Here is an 18,535-nt window from a genome sequence, read left to right as displayed (position 1 = left end):
CTAACAACTGCGGTGGCGTCTTAGTCTACAAAAATTAGCGACCCTATTTATAACAGACAACTACTACTTCTGGGCACGGAGACGATGGGCCTAGCTCCTTTAATTGCAAGGAACGGTGGACGCAGGCAAATAGATGTTTAAGCGAGGCGGACGGAGCTCCCATCAATTAGGCGCTTTCCCTTAATGGAAGCAGGATCCAAACGTGCTTTGAGAGGTGACCCGAATAATGAGTTACCCTTTCACTGGTTGGCATTGATCTCTGTTGTTAAGGTAATCCTAAGAATCACAGCGACGCGAGCTAAGTCCGTTTCACTGACCTTTGGAGGTATGCCAAAAATAACGGAATCTAAAGAGTCAAAACTGGTGAACTTTTACACGCATGTGTTTAAATCAAAGCTCTGCTTTGCTGTAAAAGTGTATGAACACATGGAGTCTGTAGGAATTTACAGCACAGTGCATCATAACTGCATAGAGTGCCGAAAGCCACGGGACGAAGTTAGCGTCAACAGATAACACCGCGACCACACCCAGTCGAATCTTCGTCCGTAATCTCAGCGGGGCAGTCGCGCCCTCGCGATGGTTCAGGTAGTGTGTGTTCAAGTGGATAAAGCGGTTAAGTTATTATGCGTGTGGCCAGAAGCAACTTAACTACGCTAAAAACACGAGCAAATGAATTTAAGAATTGCATACTGGCCACAGATAAAGTACAGCATCACAAAAGCCACAGTGACTCAAACTCCGATCATTTTGCCGACCTAAAAAGGCATAAAAATAATCGAGGGAAGTTACACTATCGGGGTACAACAAGTAAAAAAAGCCAAAAACACGGCAAGCAGCAATAATTTATTTCCAACCCAAAGTACCTACAAGTCATGATAAATGAAGAGTGATGAATAACATTGATCATGCGTGGCTTACTGCACACACGCACACATAATCTAGAGCAAATAGAGGACAATGCAACAGAGCAAAAGAAAGGCAGAGTGCATGTTAGCGGGATGATCGCACGGGAGGGTCCGAGAGGATGTCTACGCGACTGAGCAGTTGATTGCAATGTTTCCCGAGTTGCCGAGGGGTAGTGAGTCCCCAATGATGACAGAGAGCGCGCGGACCATGTAGGCCATGGTGCCGAATCGACCAGCCGGTGGGGTGTCGTAGAAGAAATGGCAGATGTGGTGCGAACCGCGACACTTCTGCTGCGGTGGCACCGGGATCGGCGGGACCTGGCCACCGCCCACTACACCCATCTTGCGTGTAACCCCCGAGGGATTGGACTCCGTTGGCGTGGTTGAGAGTTCACTGTTCTCGCCCTTTGTGCCACCCGACGCCGACCTGGAGGCGCGTACCAGGTGGTTGGCGCAGCACACCGTCGCGTTGGCCCCGTGGGCAGCCTGTGATTAAAAACAAGAGTGCATTAGTGACAACTACCGGTCGCGGCTTCTCACAATGACTCGATTAGCTAGGAAGCAGTAAAAACGATCAAAAAGGGCAGCTAATGGAACATACTGTGAATTAAGCACCAGTAACAGCATGGATGTTAGAACTCGTACCACTGCCCTAGCACAGAAATCTCCTATAGCATTGGGATTTAGCAGATTCTAAGCTTAAACGGAATCCACTTGTTTGACAACTTGATAGACCGTGAATACCAATTCATGAGAAAAGCCGGTATTTCCGAATTTGTGACAATCCTCCTGTAACGATCTCCAGAAGCACTACAACTTTTGAAGTAAACTTGGTTTGATTCGTTCGCACACTAACACGAAGTAGAGGTGATCAACCGCCCTATTTAAAACAGGACGCAAAGAGCAGTATCGAGACCGAACCTGATCCTCCAGAAAGATGCGATTGGCCTTAGCCACAAGATCGTCAAGGGAGACGATACAATTGAGTTGAATCCGCGCATCCTCGTCGTGGGTAACCAAGGCACCAAGAACCGTGGTAGCCTCCACCAATAACTGGCGATACTCCGGCGTCGGTACAGTATTGATGAAGGACTCCACCACTAGCGCAAATTTCAGTTCTTCCTTGGTCATCTACATCGGTAGTTAAATCAGCATGATGTTCAGATATGAGGTCTTCTGACCTTCATTGGCCTTACTCTGCGGTAACATGCAGGGAAGATTTACCTCTTTAGTGAGCGAAGTGGTTAGCGTATTTTCACCAATACGGAGTCCTTGAAGGCGTTCGAGGATGGTGTAGGTGCACTGGAAGAACTGCGGTGGAACACGGTTAAGTGCTCCATCGATTTTGCGTCGCCGTGACCACAAATCGCGCACTTCACCCGGCGGCTCGACAGACGTGACTGCCAGAGAGCCGGCTCGCGCCCGTGTCCCGCCCGCGCTGCGTAGAGTACTCGTGGGGCTCTGCGGAATTGACATGGTTGGCGATGTCAGGTACGAGAGATCGTAGGGTGAGTCCACCTTTAATAACTGTAGGAAGTGCAGAGAGGGAAGGAAGGTTGCATTAACAGCCTCGGTCTCGATGACCTGCACATGAGCTCTGCGAGCAAGCCCTCATGCATACTCTAAACGCTTGCTTCCACTGCATCATAAATGGTCTCGAGCTTTCAGAAATTAACGATAAACAAATGGATTCAGAAGGTAATCACTCAAAAAACTTAAAACTTTATTTACGTGAGTAATTTGTCCCACTGTATTTTAACTTCTTCCCAAATCACTCATAATATAGCAAGGGGCAAGTCAACTCCCACTAGAAAGTACAACGATTGTAGAGTACTCCTGTGGCGTCGATTCTGCAAACAGGCAGAGCAAGCAATAGCTGAACCAAGGGCAAAAAAAGGCACACTTACAGCCGAAGACTTGCGGCGTGAGGAGGCTGAAAGGGGAAGAAGAAGGGTTGGTCTGCACCTTTGAGAAAAAAGGAGGACATGTATCCAGAGGGGGGAGAAACAACAGGCAAGCACTAGGACCAATTCTCGGGGGAGGAAAGGAAAGCAATAAAAATAGTCTACCACAACAAAATGCAAGCACAACAACGGCATCAGCAACAGCAGCAGCGGCACAAAAGGCCAAATAAATGCTCCTCCAAGACGATGCGCTGCCGGCAGGAGAATTGGTAACTCTGGGTCAGCTGGAGTTTTTTCATTCAAAAATAGAGTTTGGTAAATGAGTTATGCCAGTACTAACGTCAAACACATGCTGCATCCATGAGAGGACGCAGGAAATGATTCATTAATTAGAAAATCTAGTATTAAAACCATTGGGGGGGGGGGGTGCAACCCTTCCCCACACAAGGCATCGGGAGAGGGATGAAGGGGGGAGGAAAGACTACCAGGGGAAATAACTTACCTGAGGCTAGAGTTATTTGGTTTCCTGTAAAAAGTTTGGGGAAATTTATATTTGTTGATGTTGAAAACAGCGCCTGAATGAAAACTCCAAACGAGATGATGGCAATGGCATTCCCGACAATTACTTATATTCCAAGCTGAGGAGTTTATCAGCGAGTTGTCCAATCTAGCGATGTGGACACATCAACAATAATAGTAAGCAGCTAAAAGCGTCCACAACACAATGTTCCTAATGAAAGATGAAATGAAGAGTACGGAGTTCGATCACCGTATTAAGATACTTTTATGTAATAAATGACAAATGACAACGATCTGGGTGCGCAAACAGTGTCCAATGCTTGCTTAAATCATTCACTCAATCATCCCGAGGCGGAAGAGCACAGGGAGAGATGGACACAATAGGGTGAGGGACGCAGGGCAATCCGATGTGGAGAGGGGAGATAAACTTACCCCAGAATTCGTCTATGGAAGTAATGGTAATAGAGTGACTGAATGCATTCCATCTGGCACGACTGCTAGGAAATACAGCCAAACTACTGACTTAAAAGCGCACCCAGAAAAAGACTAGTGTAATCACCATCTCAGATAATGAAAGGGGAGAATACAAGCTCACCCAAATGGTTTATTAGTCGGAAATTTTGAAAGCTTACTATCTTCAAAAGTGCCTACTTTCATTTCCAAAAACCATGTAATTGAACAGCGTATTATCATCGGTACTAAAGTGGCGATGAAATAGCTCGATGGCCTACGCATAAGCAATTACTCGGTTGGTTATTTCTTCTGCTCAAAAAAAGCAAGTAAAATCGTTTTATGAATGGACTAATGCAACCAGACAAACTTAAATCCTCTCCCAGAAAAAGGAGAGCATTTCGACCACCAGTAGTTGAGATGCAATGTAACATCACATCGACCTAACAATTGGCACAAGCCCTTCTCTTATCGGCGTAGCATTCCCGGAGTCCAGAAGTGTCATGAACACAGGTGTCTTATGGGTACACACACACGCACACACACACACAAGAAAGCCTCAGGATATCTTGGTCATCAGCATTTAAGTTATGGTATTGCATCGAGGTTTTTTAATTATGGGGACGGCTACCCCATCCATCGCATTACGGGGATATCTTATGAACACAAATAGGTCTAAGTTCTACACACACACGCATACACACACACAGGGTTGCTCCGACCACCGACACTTGACCGGTGATAAGTCCGACTCGGTTATTGACAAAGGTTTTGTTCCTGTCACTACATCTTCCCGCAGTTGGAAACAGGCACGCGAACTGGGCGGTAGCACGGCCGTAAAAAGTGCTGGAGACAAACGGAGGGGGGATTTGTGGCAGTGGCATGAATTCGACTCAGATATGGACAATAGTTGGCAATTCACATTTGTACATAAGTTGATGGCCTTTTAAGAGCTTTCCATCTAACAAATTGGGTATCACTTTGATAGCTTTTGGCATCCCTATCTGAATCGGACGTTTTTTCAGGATAAAACGTGCCCAAGAATGAAAGTGTTACAAATAGAAACGCTCTTGAACAGTTATATGAGATTGATATTTATGCCGGCGGTATTGGAGCTGTGATTTGGCGTAACAAGGGGTATCAATGACTGAAAAAGCTTTATCAACGGAACAAGCACAGAACTTAAACAAATAGAGAGACCCGAATTACACACATCTAAGGAAGTTATTTGGATCACTACAGTCTGACTTCTGCACATAAAACAGACCTACACATCCCGAACTTGCGCAAACCAGGTGGAAATCGGCTTCCGTTCACCCAAAAAGTTATCTATGTCATTGGACAACATCATACTCCTCAGCTGAAGACCACCCTGATTAAAACGTGGCAATGAAAGGGTGATGGTGCTTGAAATGAGAAAAGCAGGACAAATTCACTTGCCTATCTTGACGGCTCTAATCTCGTTACCAGAAAGGAGGTTTGCGAGCAGACAGTTGGTCTCGTAGGGACTCATGTAGAAAAGAGCGAGGAGAGCGTCCTCCACAGAGCTCTCCATGGAGCGGGCCAGTTCCGTGCCCATGAGTTTGATAATGAGACCGGTGCGTAGGCACAGTACGTTGGCCAGCAGCTTGGGGTGCGAGCGCGCGAACATGGAGAGGTGAAGGAGAAGTTCCTACGTAAATGCGTCATGAGGTAATTGGCAGTGCTCGATTGATACAGAGGTGTGGTGGTGAAGTGCTGCTAAATTCAGGTAAGCTGTCTCTGCAAGGAGACATGAGACTAGTAATCCTATCCATCGGTGGCGATTAGTGTAAAGCGTGGCTTTCGAGAAGCTTACCTTATGTAATTGAAACCCATATCTACCCAAATGGGACTCAACACAACCTAACTATTTTGTGACAACCATCTCATCAATACCACTCATAGGGAATATTGTATTTCAGTGCCATGAAGAAATGACTATGAAACAATATTGTCGCTATTTTTGGCTAAAAGATTCCTAATTTTTATCGTAAATTAAGACACCCCTACACCAACGCTTCTACCTAACCTTCGGTACACAGCGTGTTTGCTTACCTGCGTAAGCATCGCCATAAGATTATCCTCCCCACAGGCTTCCTGAATGAGTTGAGCTATTTGAGCCGGAGGCAGTGGAGAGCTGATAACCTTCTCCCTGGGTTTCGGTGGCAACCCCACCGTGATTTGTTTTTGTAAAATCAAAATACTCGACACTGCCGTGGCCAACTGGTCTGCAATCTTCTCCAACAATCCGCCAATGTAGCGGAGGAGGAACCAATCCTGAAGCTGGCAAGCCTTCTGATATACCTCCTTGAGAAGACTACGGACAGTTGCGGGCGTTTCGCTGTCCATACCCGTATCCCAGTCCAAGCCCTTCATCTGTTTCAGTCGGCCCAGAATCTCGGCCTGTTTGGCCAAATTCCCGGTTTGTTGGAGATACTCCACCATCTGCTCAGCGTTGAGATTGGCTAACCACTCGCAACTGACGTCGGCGCCTGTGCTGCCCGCCGAACCTCCACTCTGTGAGCTGCGACCGCTGGAGGTCTTGCGTGACTGACTGGTCCGTGTGGAAAAGCGAAGGTTTGTGGGGCGCTGAAGACCTCCGCCATCGCCGTCGCCTGCAGCATTGTCCTTCGGACACATTATGATGCGTCGGAAGGCTGTCTCGTAGCTGGAGTCCGAAAAGTTAGGCAATTCGCCCACACGCAGACGTTGCAAGGTCATCTCTTCTACAGGGTAGAAATGATACGCATTTCAGACAGCATGTTAAATTCCAACGTCTAGGCTAGTCTTCATTATGGTGGTAAGGGCCAAGGGACCGAAACATCTCATTTTACATAGCAAAGCAAGCAATGTGTCAAATACACCGTTGACTAAACCTCTGTCTGGTTTACTCAGCCCCTCGTGGAAGTTGTTACATAAAAGGGGCAAGCAAGACTGAAATTCTCTGATGGTGGGATCGAGAAGCGATGTGTACACAGTTGCAACATTCATCTCAATAATTATTCAAGTTACCCGAAAAATTTCCAGCAAATTTGCGTTTAGATAAAAGTGACGTAATGAAATGAAAGAGACACTGCTTACCATCAGTTTGCTTCCGTTCCGTTAAGGTGGGATCGTGATCGTGCAAACCAGTCAGGTATCCCTTCTCATCAAAACTAATTTCTTCTACAAAAGCAAAGACCAAAAAACACATTTCAGGAATCCCTTCGCGTAACGCAGACACGGTTAAAATTCAGGAACCCGGAGAGGATTAATTCAAACCCAATAGAGATATAAATTAGAAGATCGGTCAATCCTTTTTACCCAAACGGAATTCTTTTGGGAAAAATAAGCATTCAAACATTCATTGATCTCTGGGTCCAAGCTAGTTCATAACGCATTCCGAATCCTTTTAAGCGATACAGTCAAGGCAAAAACTCGGAAAAATTGGGGAGGAAGTAAAGATTGGACTCACTTGAGCTTTATAATGGGTTCACCCAATTTGCGGCTGTAAGTACCCTAATCAGCATGGAATCACAAGGCATTACGCTAGCCTAGAGTTCGTTAAGAGACATTTAATTTTTATGAGGAGGGCATCTTACTCATGGTTAGGTACTCTAAGGAGTAAAGATAATAGCCCTGAAGTGGAGTGCCCGTTAAGAAACTGCTTGAGCTACTAATGGATAGTAATTACGATAAATTTCACAAGCCCTTTGTCAAAAGAGGATGGAATAGAATATAATCACACCTACCATACGGGTTTCAAATTTGGATATTATGGTAAAACTGTGCGTTTGTTTGTATTTTAATAGGTAACTCAAGGTAACTACGACCGGTAGTGAGGATGCGTTAAGAATCAAGGAACGGGCACTGCAATGAACCCTCCATCACATACGTAACCTAGTGCAGTGGTCCTAAAACCGTGACCCCTTCAGGAATAAACGACTAGGAGTTGCAACGATCTAACCTTCTGTGCTAAAATACGATAATCCAAAGTCTTGGGGTTAACAATAAATATAGGGCTAACATTGAATACCGCGAAACTCAAGACAAAGCAATAATGCGAAACAAGCATAACATAAAGACGCGCCCAATCAGCATGCAAAACGACGATATGTGCAAGCAGAGAGACACGAACTGGGGCCAAGAGCATCCACAGACGTGGAGCGACTGCGTAGGAAACGAGGTCGACTGCGCCTGTGGTTGCAGCAGGGGGGTGGGCCGGAGGGTTGGGGAGTGCGATTCGGAGTGGTGCTGCAACTGTAGCTACGGCTGCTACAGAGGCTGGAAGACTGCGATAGAGGAACAGGGTGAGAAATGACATCGAAGAATTGCAACCTCAACGGCAACTTCATGCGTCGTCACTCACCTCGCCACGACAATACACGCTGAATGGTGAGGGGTAACGATGGTGGTGGTGGACTTCACGGTTTCCCACTTCCCCCGCCTCTTCGTCCTCACATTTAGAGCCGTAGTAGGGAGTGGCAAAATAAAAACCCCGTCGACGACTCATTTCACCTTTTCAAAGGGTAGTTTAAGGGAGAGAAGGGAGGGGAGTAGCACAAGGGCCAAGCAATAGGGATTAAGCGATAGCGACTGAAGGGGCGCGAGATGCATGCAACACAATGTAAACCAAGGCCGGGCGATGATATGGAAATGAGTATAAATTCATCCTCATAGCGTTTTTATTCCAAAAAATGTGAATATACTTAATTTATTAATGATTCATATGAATACTGGAAGGAAATGTCTATCGAGAATGCATTCAACGAACCTTCCGATAGACAAATGCAACATCCAGTCCATCCACACTACCTTTCGAACGCCCCAATTCTGTAGCTACTGGAAGGTTGCATGGATTTCATTCAGTATGGACAGGAAAGCTAAGTCTGAATTACAATTAGAAGTACTTTTCAAAGACGATGGGGGAGAACCATGACCGATTCTAACTTAATGGTGATGCTAGTAATGTTAATAGATAATCAAGTTACAAAGCCTCGTTATCGAAGTCTAAGAGAATGCCCAAGTAGGTATAATTTACTCAGGTAAAAAGTAGTGCCAACCATGGATTCCGATTAAAAACGACAACTGTAACCAACAAAAATGTGCAATATAGAAGCATACCTACCAAGCATTCAGAACAGCTAGACGCGTTCAAGGTACTCCTCGCACAATTTTTGGCTACTTTACCCTGACATAAACACATAGGAGAAAACTAATATAGAGCCCAGCAGTATCTCACAGGCGATCGAGTTCCAAAGTTAAAAAAGTGCATTAATTTAATGTTGGGTTGTTTAGACAATTAGAACCAATGAACAGAAACAATAAACACAAATGTGCATTACAAGTGCAAGTACAAGGTACCACCTACTAAAAGTGCATTTTTGATCAAACATCACACAATAATATTATGAAGCAAATTTGAAAAGGGCGAAGTCAGAATGTGAAGGTGAATACCAACATACGCGAGTCATCATCAGCAATGGCCAAATCCACGGAGACGGCGCAAGCAAGGGCGAGGGATTTACGCCGGAGGCTGGTGCGCTGCATACCCTCGTGCTCATCACGCATTCTTCCGTCGGAGAGGAGATGGGTGCCCCCGGGCGAGATGAGACCGCTCGCCCCTGTGGGAGTGGAGGCGAGGCTGGAGTAGGTCGACTGCTGGTCGCCAAGACAGGTGGGCGAGCTAAATTCCACACCGCGCGAATGTGGCGAGGCGAGTGTGAGCCGACGATGGCGCAACGAACCCGAGCGCAGCACCGAATGACGTTTCATTACAGTCTCTGAAGGTATAACGGGCTTTAAGCAATTATTACTGAATTGATGCTGAGTGATCACACCTCTGAAACTTCACCTCGGCCCGTCTTGGCTAGTTTCGACCACGGTGAAAGTTAATCATCATGGCCGGAGATGCGTATTAGTTTGTGGTTATCTCCGGAACCACTATTTTGCTGAAAATGGGAACAAGCTCAAGTCTCATGCTACCTTTGAAAACTTGATCCTCTGGCAATAATTTAATCCGAAAATCCAAAAATATTGGGAATTAGCCTAGGAATCTAGCTTATCAAGATTTCCCACGATCAAATAACTGTTGCCATCCAGGAACGAAATATGAGATGCATATTCTCATCTGCGATAAACTTGAGCGCCTTTAACACTGGCATTTCATTCTGACTTCTTTTGTTTGTTAACCATCGCAAAGGTGTACAGATATTATTTCAAATACGCCTTACTTTTTCAATCAATCAAGGATGCTTCAGTTCTACCATGGAATCAGTAAAAGATGAAATGGTTAAATAGTCGACAAAGAGTTTAGAAATGAAGTGATTCAGGGAGCCGAAAGTACTGGAGCTGGAATCGAGAACGTAGCCTATCGACCGCCTACTGTACCCACCAAACCCCCCTGTACTGCCTATCATGCCTTCCAGACCTCCACATAGAGATGGCCCCTTAAAATATATGAAGAACGCCTTTTGTAATTTCATCCTATTCTATCAAAATTTTCAATCTCTCTTCCCGAGCAGTGTACCACTGGAATGGCAAAAAATGACGATGTCTAAAGCGCATGCTTCAATAGTTAATGAAACGAACTTCTTTGAATGTGGAATAGGGTATTCCATATTTACTGACAAGTACTCCCAAATTTGAGGAGATTATGTGTCAACTTACCAGCTGACTTAATGAAGGAGAGCTTCTGAACGCAAGATGTCGCCTCGAATTGCGAAATATTGCCCAAAGCAACACTAAATGGTTGGGAAAATTGCCGTAATACCCCACAATTGATATCGAAGAGTCTCAGCGCATAGTAGAGCATCATCACTAGGTACTTCAAAACGAATTCGTCGCAATTATAAGGACATTAGAAGTTCTAACAGCAGATCTGAAACGTAAACTTAGTGCTACCTGAGAAAGTGTGACAGAGGTTGTTGGGATTTTTTAAAGAAAACCAGTTTAGACATGAACCTGAGGTCAGATACCAACAAAACAGCAAGTATTACTATAGTGAATTGAGTGATCAAAGTCTTAGCTAGTGATAAATTATCCGACTATGCAGCAACTTCCAAACGGTGCTACAACATGAAGATAAAAGTTAATTCACATTAGTACTCTTCTAGCATAAAATGTTTTCAGATATGATATCACAAACGTATTTATATTATATTTCCAATGCGATTAGGTCCTTAATTCGTTACTTAAGGACACACAACAAAGAGTAAAGTAAACGGGTGCATACCGGGTACCGTTGATATATCCACTCTTCAGCTTTTTAATGACTGTCACCACGGAGGGAAGTAAGGAGTCGGATTCTAGACAAAAATAAGACATGTACGGGTAACTAGTGCTACTGAGGTTTGGATAAGTAGAACTGGATGAAACACGAGGTAAGGTAAGTAGAGGCCGATGCACACGGGCCCATTACTGACCAACTGGCGTGGACGTGACTGCAGTACGCTGCGCATCACGAGCTGCCCTCTGCTAGGCATAAACACATACACGCACACAGGTTTTGTGTTGCAGAACAATGGACTACCGGTTGTGCCTGCCCCATCGATCCAATGGAAGCAATGAATAAAAGGAGCAAAGAGAAGTGACGTTGCTAGATGAAGTTATACTGTTTATTGCTATTTAACCCTCCTGAAAGTGGAGGTATCAAGGCAATTATTTCATATGAAATGCGGAACCTTGAATCGATGGGATACTGGAGAAAATGAATTTAAGGGTATTTGGAACTAGCTTACAACGATGAGAGATATTTCGAGGGAAGATCAAAATGTCAAACCACCGAAAGTGACACGGTGGTGAATATGGTGTAAGTTAGAGGAAGGGCTTATGTACAAGTCGATCAGGCTCGACAAATAAACTTAAGTTTGAATGGATTGATGATGAGTGGGTGGGTGGAAAGGGTACGAGTAGACTGATTCGCGATGAAGATGGATGAATGGACTTAAGATGAAAAGAGAACTATCACATAAAGGAAATTTATTGACAGCTGAAAGTCAGAAGCCACTTTAAATCCAAAAAAACGCACTTCTCGGTTCTTTTGATCCGCAATTCAAACCCATTCAGTGGTAAGCTACCCAGAGACCTCAAATCTTTGAAAAAAAGGAATTTTTTCGGCATTCCACAAAGAAAATGAGAGGGTAAAGAGGAGATTCACCTGGTCGGACAAATCTCTCAGCAACGGGAAGGAGAAGAGTGGGTCGGCCGGGATAGGCCCAAACACGTCTCAGAAAGGCCACGTTGGAGCGAAACTCGTCGAGGGTGAAGTTGACATCGAGGTTCACATAGAAGGAGTGGCTGTCAATGAACTAGGCGAGAGGAGAAAAAAAATAGTCCAATGGCAGCCCGAGTAAGGCTACATTCTAACTCAGAAAGTGCCGTTTTGGTTAAGCATTTGGCCATATCGTAAATCCTGAGAGAAACTGAACCACGATGCAACAGTTTATGACCCAGTGACCGCAGCAAAACGGCATAGTGTATAGCTGTACAAACATTGAGATACGCTTCAGGTTGAGCTGATAAACAGCAGATGTAACTATATTTTTGGTATAGGTAACTATTTGTGAATGAGAGAAGATTAGGCGAAATATGTGAGAGATGACAGAAAGGTTAGGCAGATAGTGATTTGGTTAGTCCAACGAGTAAGAAACTTGATGGAGCCTCCCGCAATCACTAACTTTTTCATTTAAAAGAGGCTCGAACTCGCCTAGTGACCCGATCAAAATACGAGAGAAACCAGGTAGTTACCTCCACGTAATGTTAATGGAGATACCTTTGTTTGATAAATCATAAATGATTTGGGATTTTGAAGTGATAAAAGTGGAGCATTTGATCATCCCGTTGAGGTCATAACCTCACGCATAGTAGCCGATGAGCTACATTTGATCCAAGTTTCAATGCCGATGACAACGATCCATCCTAATTAAAAAGCTTCATCGACGAAGTATAACGGGATTAGGAAGATAAATAGGTTGTGTAATAGCGTTACAATGTTGGAGCATATGTAAACGGCCGTTAATACAGGCAGCGTGAAGACTTACAACCTCTAGCTGATGCGAGCACGTGGTGAGAATTAAAAAACGGGGCGGTTGGTGAAGAATATCCAAGGTGGCTGCCAACAATCGTGAAGAACAAGCGTTTAGCAAGTGACTTTAAATGCGTCCGAAAAAACAAAAACAAAACGTTGGGTTTCATACCGGATAAAATTATCGCACTAAGCGACATATATCTGGTAGCTATAAATAGAGGCGTAAAAGTAAGCCTAGTGTGTGCAACGTCAAAGTGAAACTGGATGACTATGGTACCTGTGGAGTGAACGCCATCGTGGTGTTTCCGATCCTATAAAGCGAGCTTGTCGCAATCACACCGAGATCCCTAGCCGTTCTTCCTGAGAGGCCAAGCTTGGGACAGCCGCCTTGAGCAAATAAACCAAGGAAGAAATAAGACAATTTTAGTCAAGATTAGTACTTTGGTGAATGGAAAATTAATTTGCCCAACGCATTCTGTGTAGCTGACATACATAATCTCAAAATCGGCTTTTATCGAGAGTACTCTGCGATACCTTCGATAAGACCGTTTTTGTACTTGTTTTAAACAACCGTAGAGAACATGTTACGGCTCACCAGAAAATAACTTGGAGGATCCAATAATTTACCACATAAAACGAGCTTCTGCTATGAGACGGGTCAATAGTTCTTCATCTTAGAAAATAATATAATTTTTCACCTATTTTTTCACCAAATCGTGCACCTTTCACAGATGACAGTCACGTAGGCGGAAAAAATCTCACCAAACAAACTTGACTCCGACAACACACAATCAAAGGATAGGCAAAGTTAATAAATTATGGTACTGACAACAGTAATTCACCCGATCAACTGCAAAGAACACAACTTTTTATGCAAGAGTGAGACAAATGAAATGTTTACTCAATTAGTAGATAACTGAGTCAGTACATAAAGTGGGATGAATGGCCTGATCCAGCTCGAAGAAGATATGAACATGACGAATAAACTACCCAGCTAAAAGTAAATAGTCGTGTAACACTTATCTTTAGTCTATTATGACAGACCATAAGCCTTGAGATACCGGAAAAGATTCTTACCAAGCTGATTGTAGATTTGTAAGAGCACCTTAGCTGAGTATATCTGAATTCCAGAGTCACAAACCACCTCCGAGGGGGTCTGCACATCCAGATTAAACTCCGCCAGACGCTCCTTCACCAGATCATCCTCCGCTAACACGACAATCTGCACGACCAAGTCGGGTTTTGGCTCCGAGGCCTATAGAACATCACTTGCCAACGCAGTGACCGTCGAAAAGTGGTTAAGGAAGGTGAGGAGAAGTACTTACCATTCGTCGACCAAGAGGATCAATCTCGCCAGGCAACAGGAGGCGGTCCATGATTAGGCGAGATAGGATGTACATCGACTGGCCCCAGAGGTGCGGCGCCGAGCCGATGGGAATACGCACCTGCGAGTTGTGCGCTTTTAGCTCCGCGTCTATTTTTTCCCCCGGCAGAGAGTAAAGCTCTGGCATGATGGGGTAGAGTGCATCGTCGGTATCTGTGGCGGGCTTTCTAGTGGTCAGCTGTATCACCGGATCATCATGTCTATCATGGGGAATTTTCTGAAACAGTGAAATTCAAACATTATTTCGAGATAGAATACCATAACAGAGCTAAATCGTCTTTCAATCACGAGCTCTCAATTGGGCTACTAATAGTCCTGTGGGTTTTATAGTAGTCTTGGGACAAATGGGGCGTTACACTAAAGATGGCGATAAGCCAGTTGAATGCTGTACTTAAATGTCACAGGAGGGATATTTCAGATGCTGATTCCTGAAAACTTGGGAACTTATAACAGAAGAGTTACTGAAACCACCTCAACTTTTGGTAAACACCTCAATCTCGAAGCCTGTACAAGAGCCAAAACTGGATTTGAACAAATAGAAACACCTTTCAATGGAATCTGACGATAATACACACCCCAGCCTTTCGTAGTTAGAATTTGAAAAAATTAGGGCAGATGAAGGGGCAAGATCGAAAATGGTAACGAAGCAGAAAAAGCACTCCATGAAGCTACCACAAACTGTGATTTTACAAAATGCTTTCGCACTTAAGCAAATGCATCCATGAACGGTGAATGTCGTGAGAAATGCCGTCGCCACGAAACATAGAATTGAGCAGTAAAAGGCAAGTGAACTATCGCATTGGAGATAACATGACCAATAGATGTACCAAAAGCCACGAGAAATACCAATGTCATTTGAATTGAGTGTCTTTCCGTGCTGACTGAAAACCATCCTATAGTCCTTCTTCCTGTTTCACGGACAGTTATAATGCACTCAAATGACTTCTAAAGTTCAGAACAGAAGAGCACGGAAAGCGTTGAGAACGGCGCAAAAGACTACATGACAGCGATATTTGTTCATATGAAGCCATGTTCATACCACTAAACCAAACTGTCGCTCATCGTTTATATCCGTCGATACCAAAGCCATACTTAGATATATACGTCTTATACCATAGGAGTGTTAGTAGAGGCTAGAAATTTTGTACCGGTAGTGATTGGATAATGCTTACAAAACTTCGCTCAACAAGCGATGACTCACCCGATGGAGCACGATTTGGTCCAACTGATCCATGTACTTTTTGGCCAGATCAAATTTGTCATTAAAGCATGCACCGATAACAAGGTAGGTGAAAAAAAGTGGCCACTGGCATTCTATGCCGTCGAACATTCGCAACTCCCAAGGCTCATAATGCAAACGACTAGGGTCCTCTCTAGCCGTTTTGTAACCGTCTCGAAGGAATCGGATGCATCCATAACTAATAATAAGGAGGAAGGATTGAAATGAAATCCCAAGGAAACTAAAGGCAACAAACCTGCCCAAAAGTTTGGACAATACTGTGTTTCGTGTTCGCTCGATAAGTGCCTCGTCAGTGACAGCAAACCCAGGATAGCTTATAATTCCCAGTAGGGCTGCATCTGTTTCCTTTGAATACGACTCTCGAGGGAGCATGTTTTCAAGAACTGTGTTGCATTTTTGACATTCATCCATGAGGCAGTGGATTGTAGAGTTGGCACCACCCTGAGGTCCAAAAAGATCTAGGCCGTTCAACGACTCCAACGCCGCCTATAAAGATAAATGAGTCGGCAAAAAAAGGCGCTTTACTTTAGCGAGACCCACAGAACTGGTGTTTAGTTCCGGAAGGCCGTGATTGGTTTTATCACCGCGCTCCCAAATGCCATAATCCTGGATCGTGGTTAACAAGTTTAACATGAACTTACTGGAATTCGTGAAGCAGGTTCGATGTAAAACACGAGATTTTGAATAAAAGCAACTTCATCAACAGTCCAGATGATGCGAAGTCCTGAGGGATTAAATGTCAGACAAGTGCCGAACAGGTATATTTACCCGATGCAGTCATTTGAGCCAACGCAAGTAGATAGAGCGAAACCGCATCAATTTGAAGATGTCCCCATTCGTAGTCCCCAACAACAGCTTTGCAAGTCCGAGAATCGAACTTCGCATGTAGAGAGGAACTAGCGCATTGGGTCTTTTTAAAGCTCTCCACCTTATCTGCTTGATACATGTAACACTTCAATATTCCTCTCATTAGGTTAACAACACACTAAATTCTTAGAAATATTAAGTAATAAGGCACTTTTTCCAATTCATAACCCCGCGACCGATCTTCGTCCACATCTGGAACTTTGCGATAAGCCATAGAAAGCCCCCATATCGAAAGAGATGCGTAAACATTGTCTCTGACCCACGCGTGAGGATTTGAGGGGGAAGCAGGAATGAGTCCCGTCACAACATCCTACAAAACTAGCTGTATCTATTTTCGTACTTGAAGCGAGAGAATGGTTTCACTGATGAGTCCATAATAGTAATCTAGCTTATTCTTGTCGATTCCCATCAGTATGAACAATGAGGGCGTGCGACCGAGAGTAACACGGTAGCCTGTTCATCAATATGAACATCATTTACATCATCTGTTATTTCATAATTTGATTTGATTTTAGTAGAAGACTGAAAAAGGCCAAAAAAGCTGCTAAAGGCGTTAGAGTAAAGTTATTGCATTAAGATAAAAGGCATTTTAACTACTAAGGGCAATATGATTGCATACTGTCTCCCACAAATTATAGTAAACATTATTACGTACTTAATCGCATGTTTTTCAAGTAATTTTTCTCTCAAAATTTAGCATTTTTACGCCAATTTTTATGCATTAATTCCACTTTTAATATGTCTCTAAAAGCCACTATCGAGGATCGAAACGGTGTCTGCGATATCCAGCAAATGCCCTCCTCAGTAAAGTCAGAGCTTTAGTACTTCCCATAGAAACCATTATCTGTGGCAATTTCCTTCACTATTATAGAGAGAGGTAGTGGTGCATATGAAACGAGCCTCGTGACTGGGACGTCAACGTCCTGCAACCCGGAGAGAGGTTCCGCATCCACACCGCCCTAAACTTGTTCTTTCTCCGTTCATCTACCGATCCTTATAAACATGTCGAAGTCGAATTAACCTGGGCGTTCTAGGAGTATAAAGACCAGCAAAGAGGAGATCTACGAATCACGTCCCACAACGGGCTTAGCTGGAGGGCACAAATTATCATTTAACATGCACCATGTACCACCCAACATCATGGAGTAGGAAATGTAAACCGAGAATTGTGTTAAACATTCGAGCAATTCATCAAATTCTACACCGGTCTACCCAAAATCTTCTCCGCCAAACTGCCCATGATCACAATGGGCAGGAATCCTAGCACTGTGAGGTATGTAGCCACCTTAGCCGTGGTGGCTTCTTCCATGCGAGTCCTAACGTCAAAGATGTTGTTTCCTTGCATATTCTCCACATAATTTCCATGGTCGTCTATCTGCATGGCCTGTGATCGTCGAAGGCAGTCGAAGAGGAAGTTGCATGCAGCAAGGTTCAGCAGGACAAAGAAGGCTAGTAGCATCGAGCCAACCATGGCGCAGTGATAAAAAGCAGAACGTGAGAGGATAACAAGGGGTCCTGCGAATGCGTAGACCACGCTACCCACGATAAGGAAGAGACTGGAGGCAGTGAGGACAGGTGAGGTGCGAAAGTTGTTGTTCAAGCAGGAGTAGTACAGAGTGTGCGCTTGATACATCTCCTCATAGATGAGTGGATAGGTGCCGACGTAGCCGCCAGAGCTTTTTTCCGGTTTGACTAATGTTTCTGCATTCTTGTACCAAATGCCGGTTGTGAAAGTAACCTGTGATGCAGCAATAACTTGCAAGTTACCAGATGCCCGTAGTGTTAAAGTCCATATCGACAGGTTTCTACCTAGAAGTCTATCCCTGTATTAATGCCGTTTGCTTAATCTTTCGTTAAAAACGTAGATCAAAATGCATAAAATAGAAAGGAAGTTACGTACTTTCGCTTCAAGATTGACCTTCTGCAGTAGTGGCGTGTGAGCTTGCATGTTCACAAATGCTTTAAGATGCAAAGAATGCACCATGGCTTTATCTACAACCAGGCAGTACGAGAAGACAAATAAACTGATAAAATAAAGGAGAGCAAAAACGATGAGGTAGACTTTCTCCTTTTCCGTGACAGCTGCCTTCCATTCGGGCGAAAGTACGAAGTAGACTGCCGAACCCTCGATATTCCGAATTGTATTTGACACAAATTTACCCTTATTGTCAGCTATGCCAATATCACCATTTCTCGCGCCTCGCCACATGATGCTGTTACGAGTGAACGAGGTAAACT

The 18,535-nt window shown here is 44.2% G+C and overlaps 1 protein-coding gene across 1 annotated transcript; it reads right to left on the bottom strand. All coding sequences in view use genetic code 11, as the record gives it.

Moving 5' to 3' along the window:
• Positions 1 to 742: 742 nt before the first annotated feature.
• EGR_05885 (putative phosphorylase b kinase regulatory subunit alpha) lies at positions 743 to 18,506 on the bottom strand (the record flags this gene model as incomplete). The annotated part of the gene is made up of 26 exons (XM_024495134.1): positions 743 to 755; positions 1,033 to 1,391; positions 1,827 to 2,036; positions 2,130 to 2,432; positions 2,813 to 2,870; positions 5,215 to 5,450; positions 5,855 to 6,525; positions 6,881 to 6,964; positions 7,917 to 8,070; positions 8,148 to 8,296; positions 9,244 to 9,561; positions 10,448 to 10,521; positions 11,013 to 11,085; positions 11,937 to 12,087; positions 13,084 to 13,193; positions 13,884 to 14,061; positions 14,132 to 14,407; positions 15,392 to 15,608; positions 15,666 to 15,916; positions 15,956 to 16,036; positions 16,072 to 16,154; positions 16,199 to 16,415; positions 16,449 to 16,607; positions 16,638 to 16,750; positions 17,510 to 18,035; positions 18,198 to 18,506. The coding sequence occupies 26 exons, from the start codon at positions 18,504 to 18,506 to the stop codon at positions 743 to 745; spliced, it is 5,373 nt and encodes a 1,790-aa protein (XP_024350480.1).
• Positions 18,507 to 18,535: the final 29 nt, after the last annotated feature.

Source organism: Echinococcus granulosus (assembly GCF_000524195.1).
Source record: "Echinococcus granulosus chromosome Unknown EG_S00047, whole genome shotgun sequence".
NCBI classification, from domain to species: domain Eukaryota; kingdom Metazoa; phylum Platyhelminthes; class Cestoda; order Cyclophyllidea; family Taeniidae; genus Echinococcus; species Echinococcus granulosus.
The sequence above is the reverse complement of the archived record's forward strand: the minus strand, read 5'-3'. Positions and strand labels throughout refer to the sequence as shown.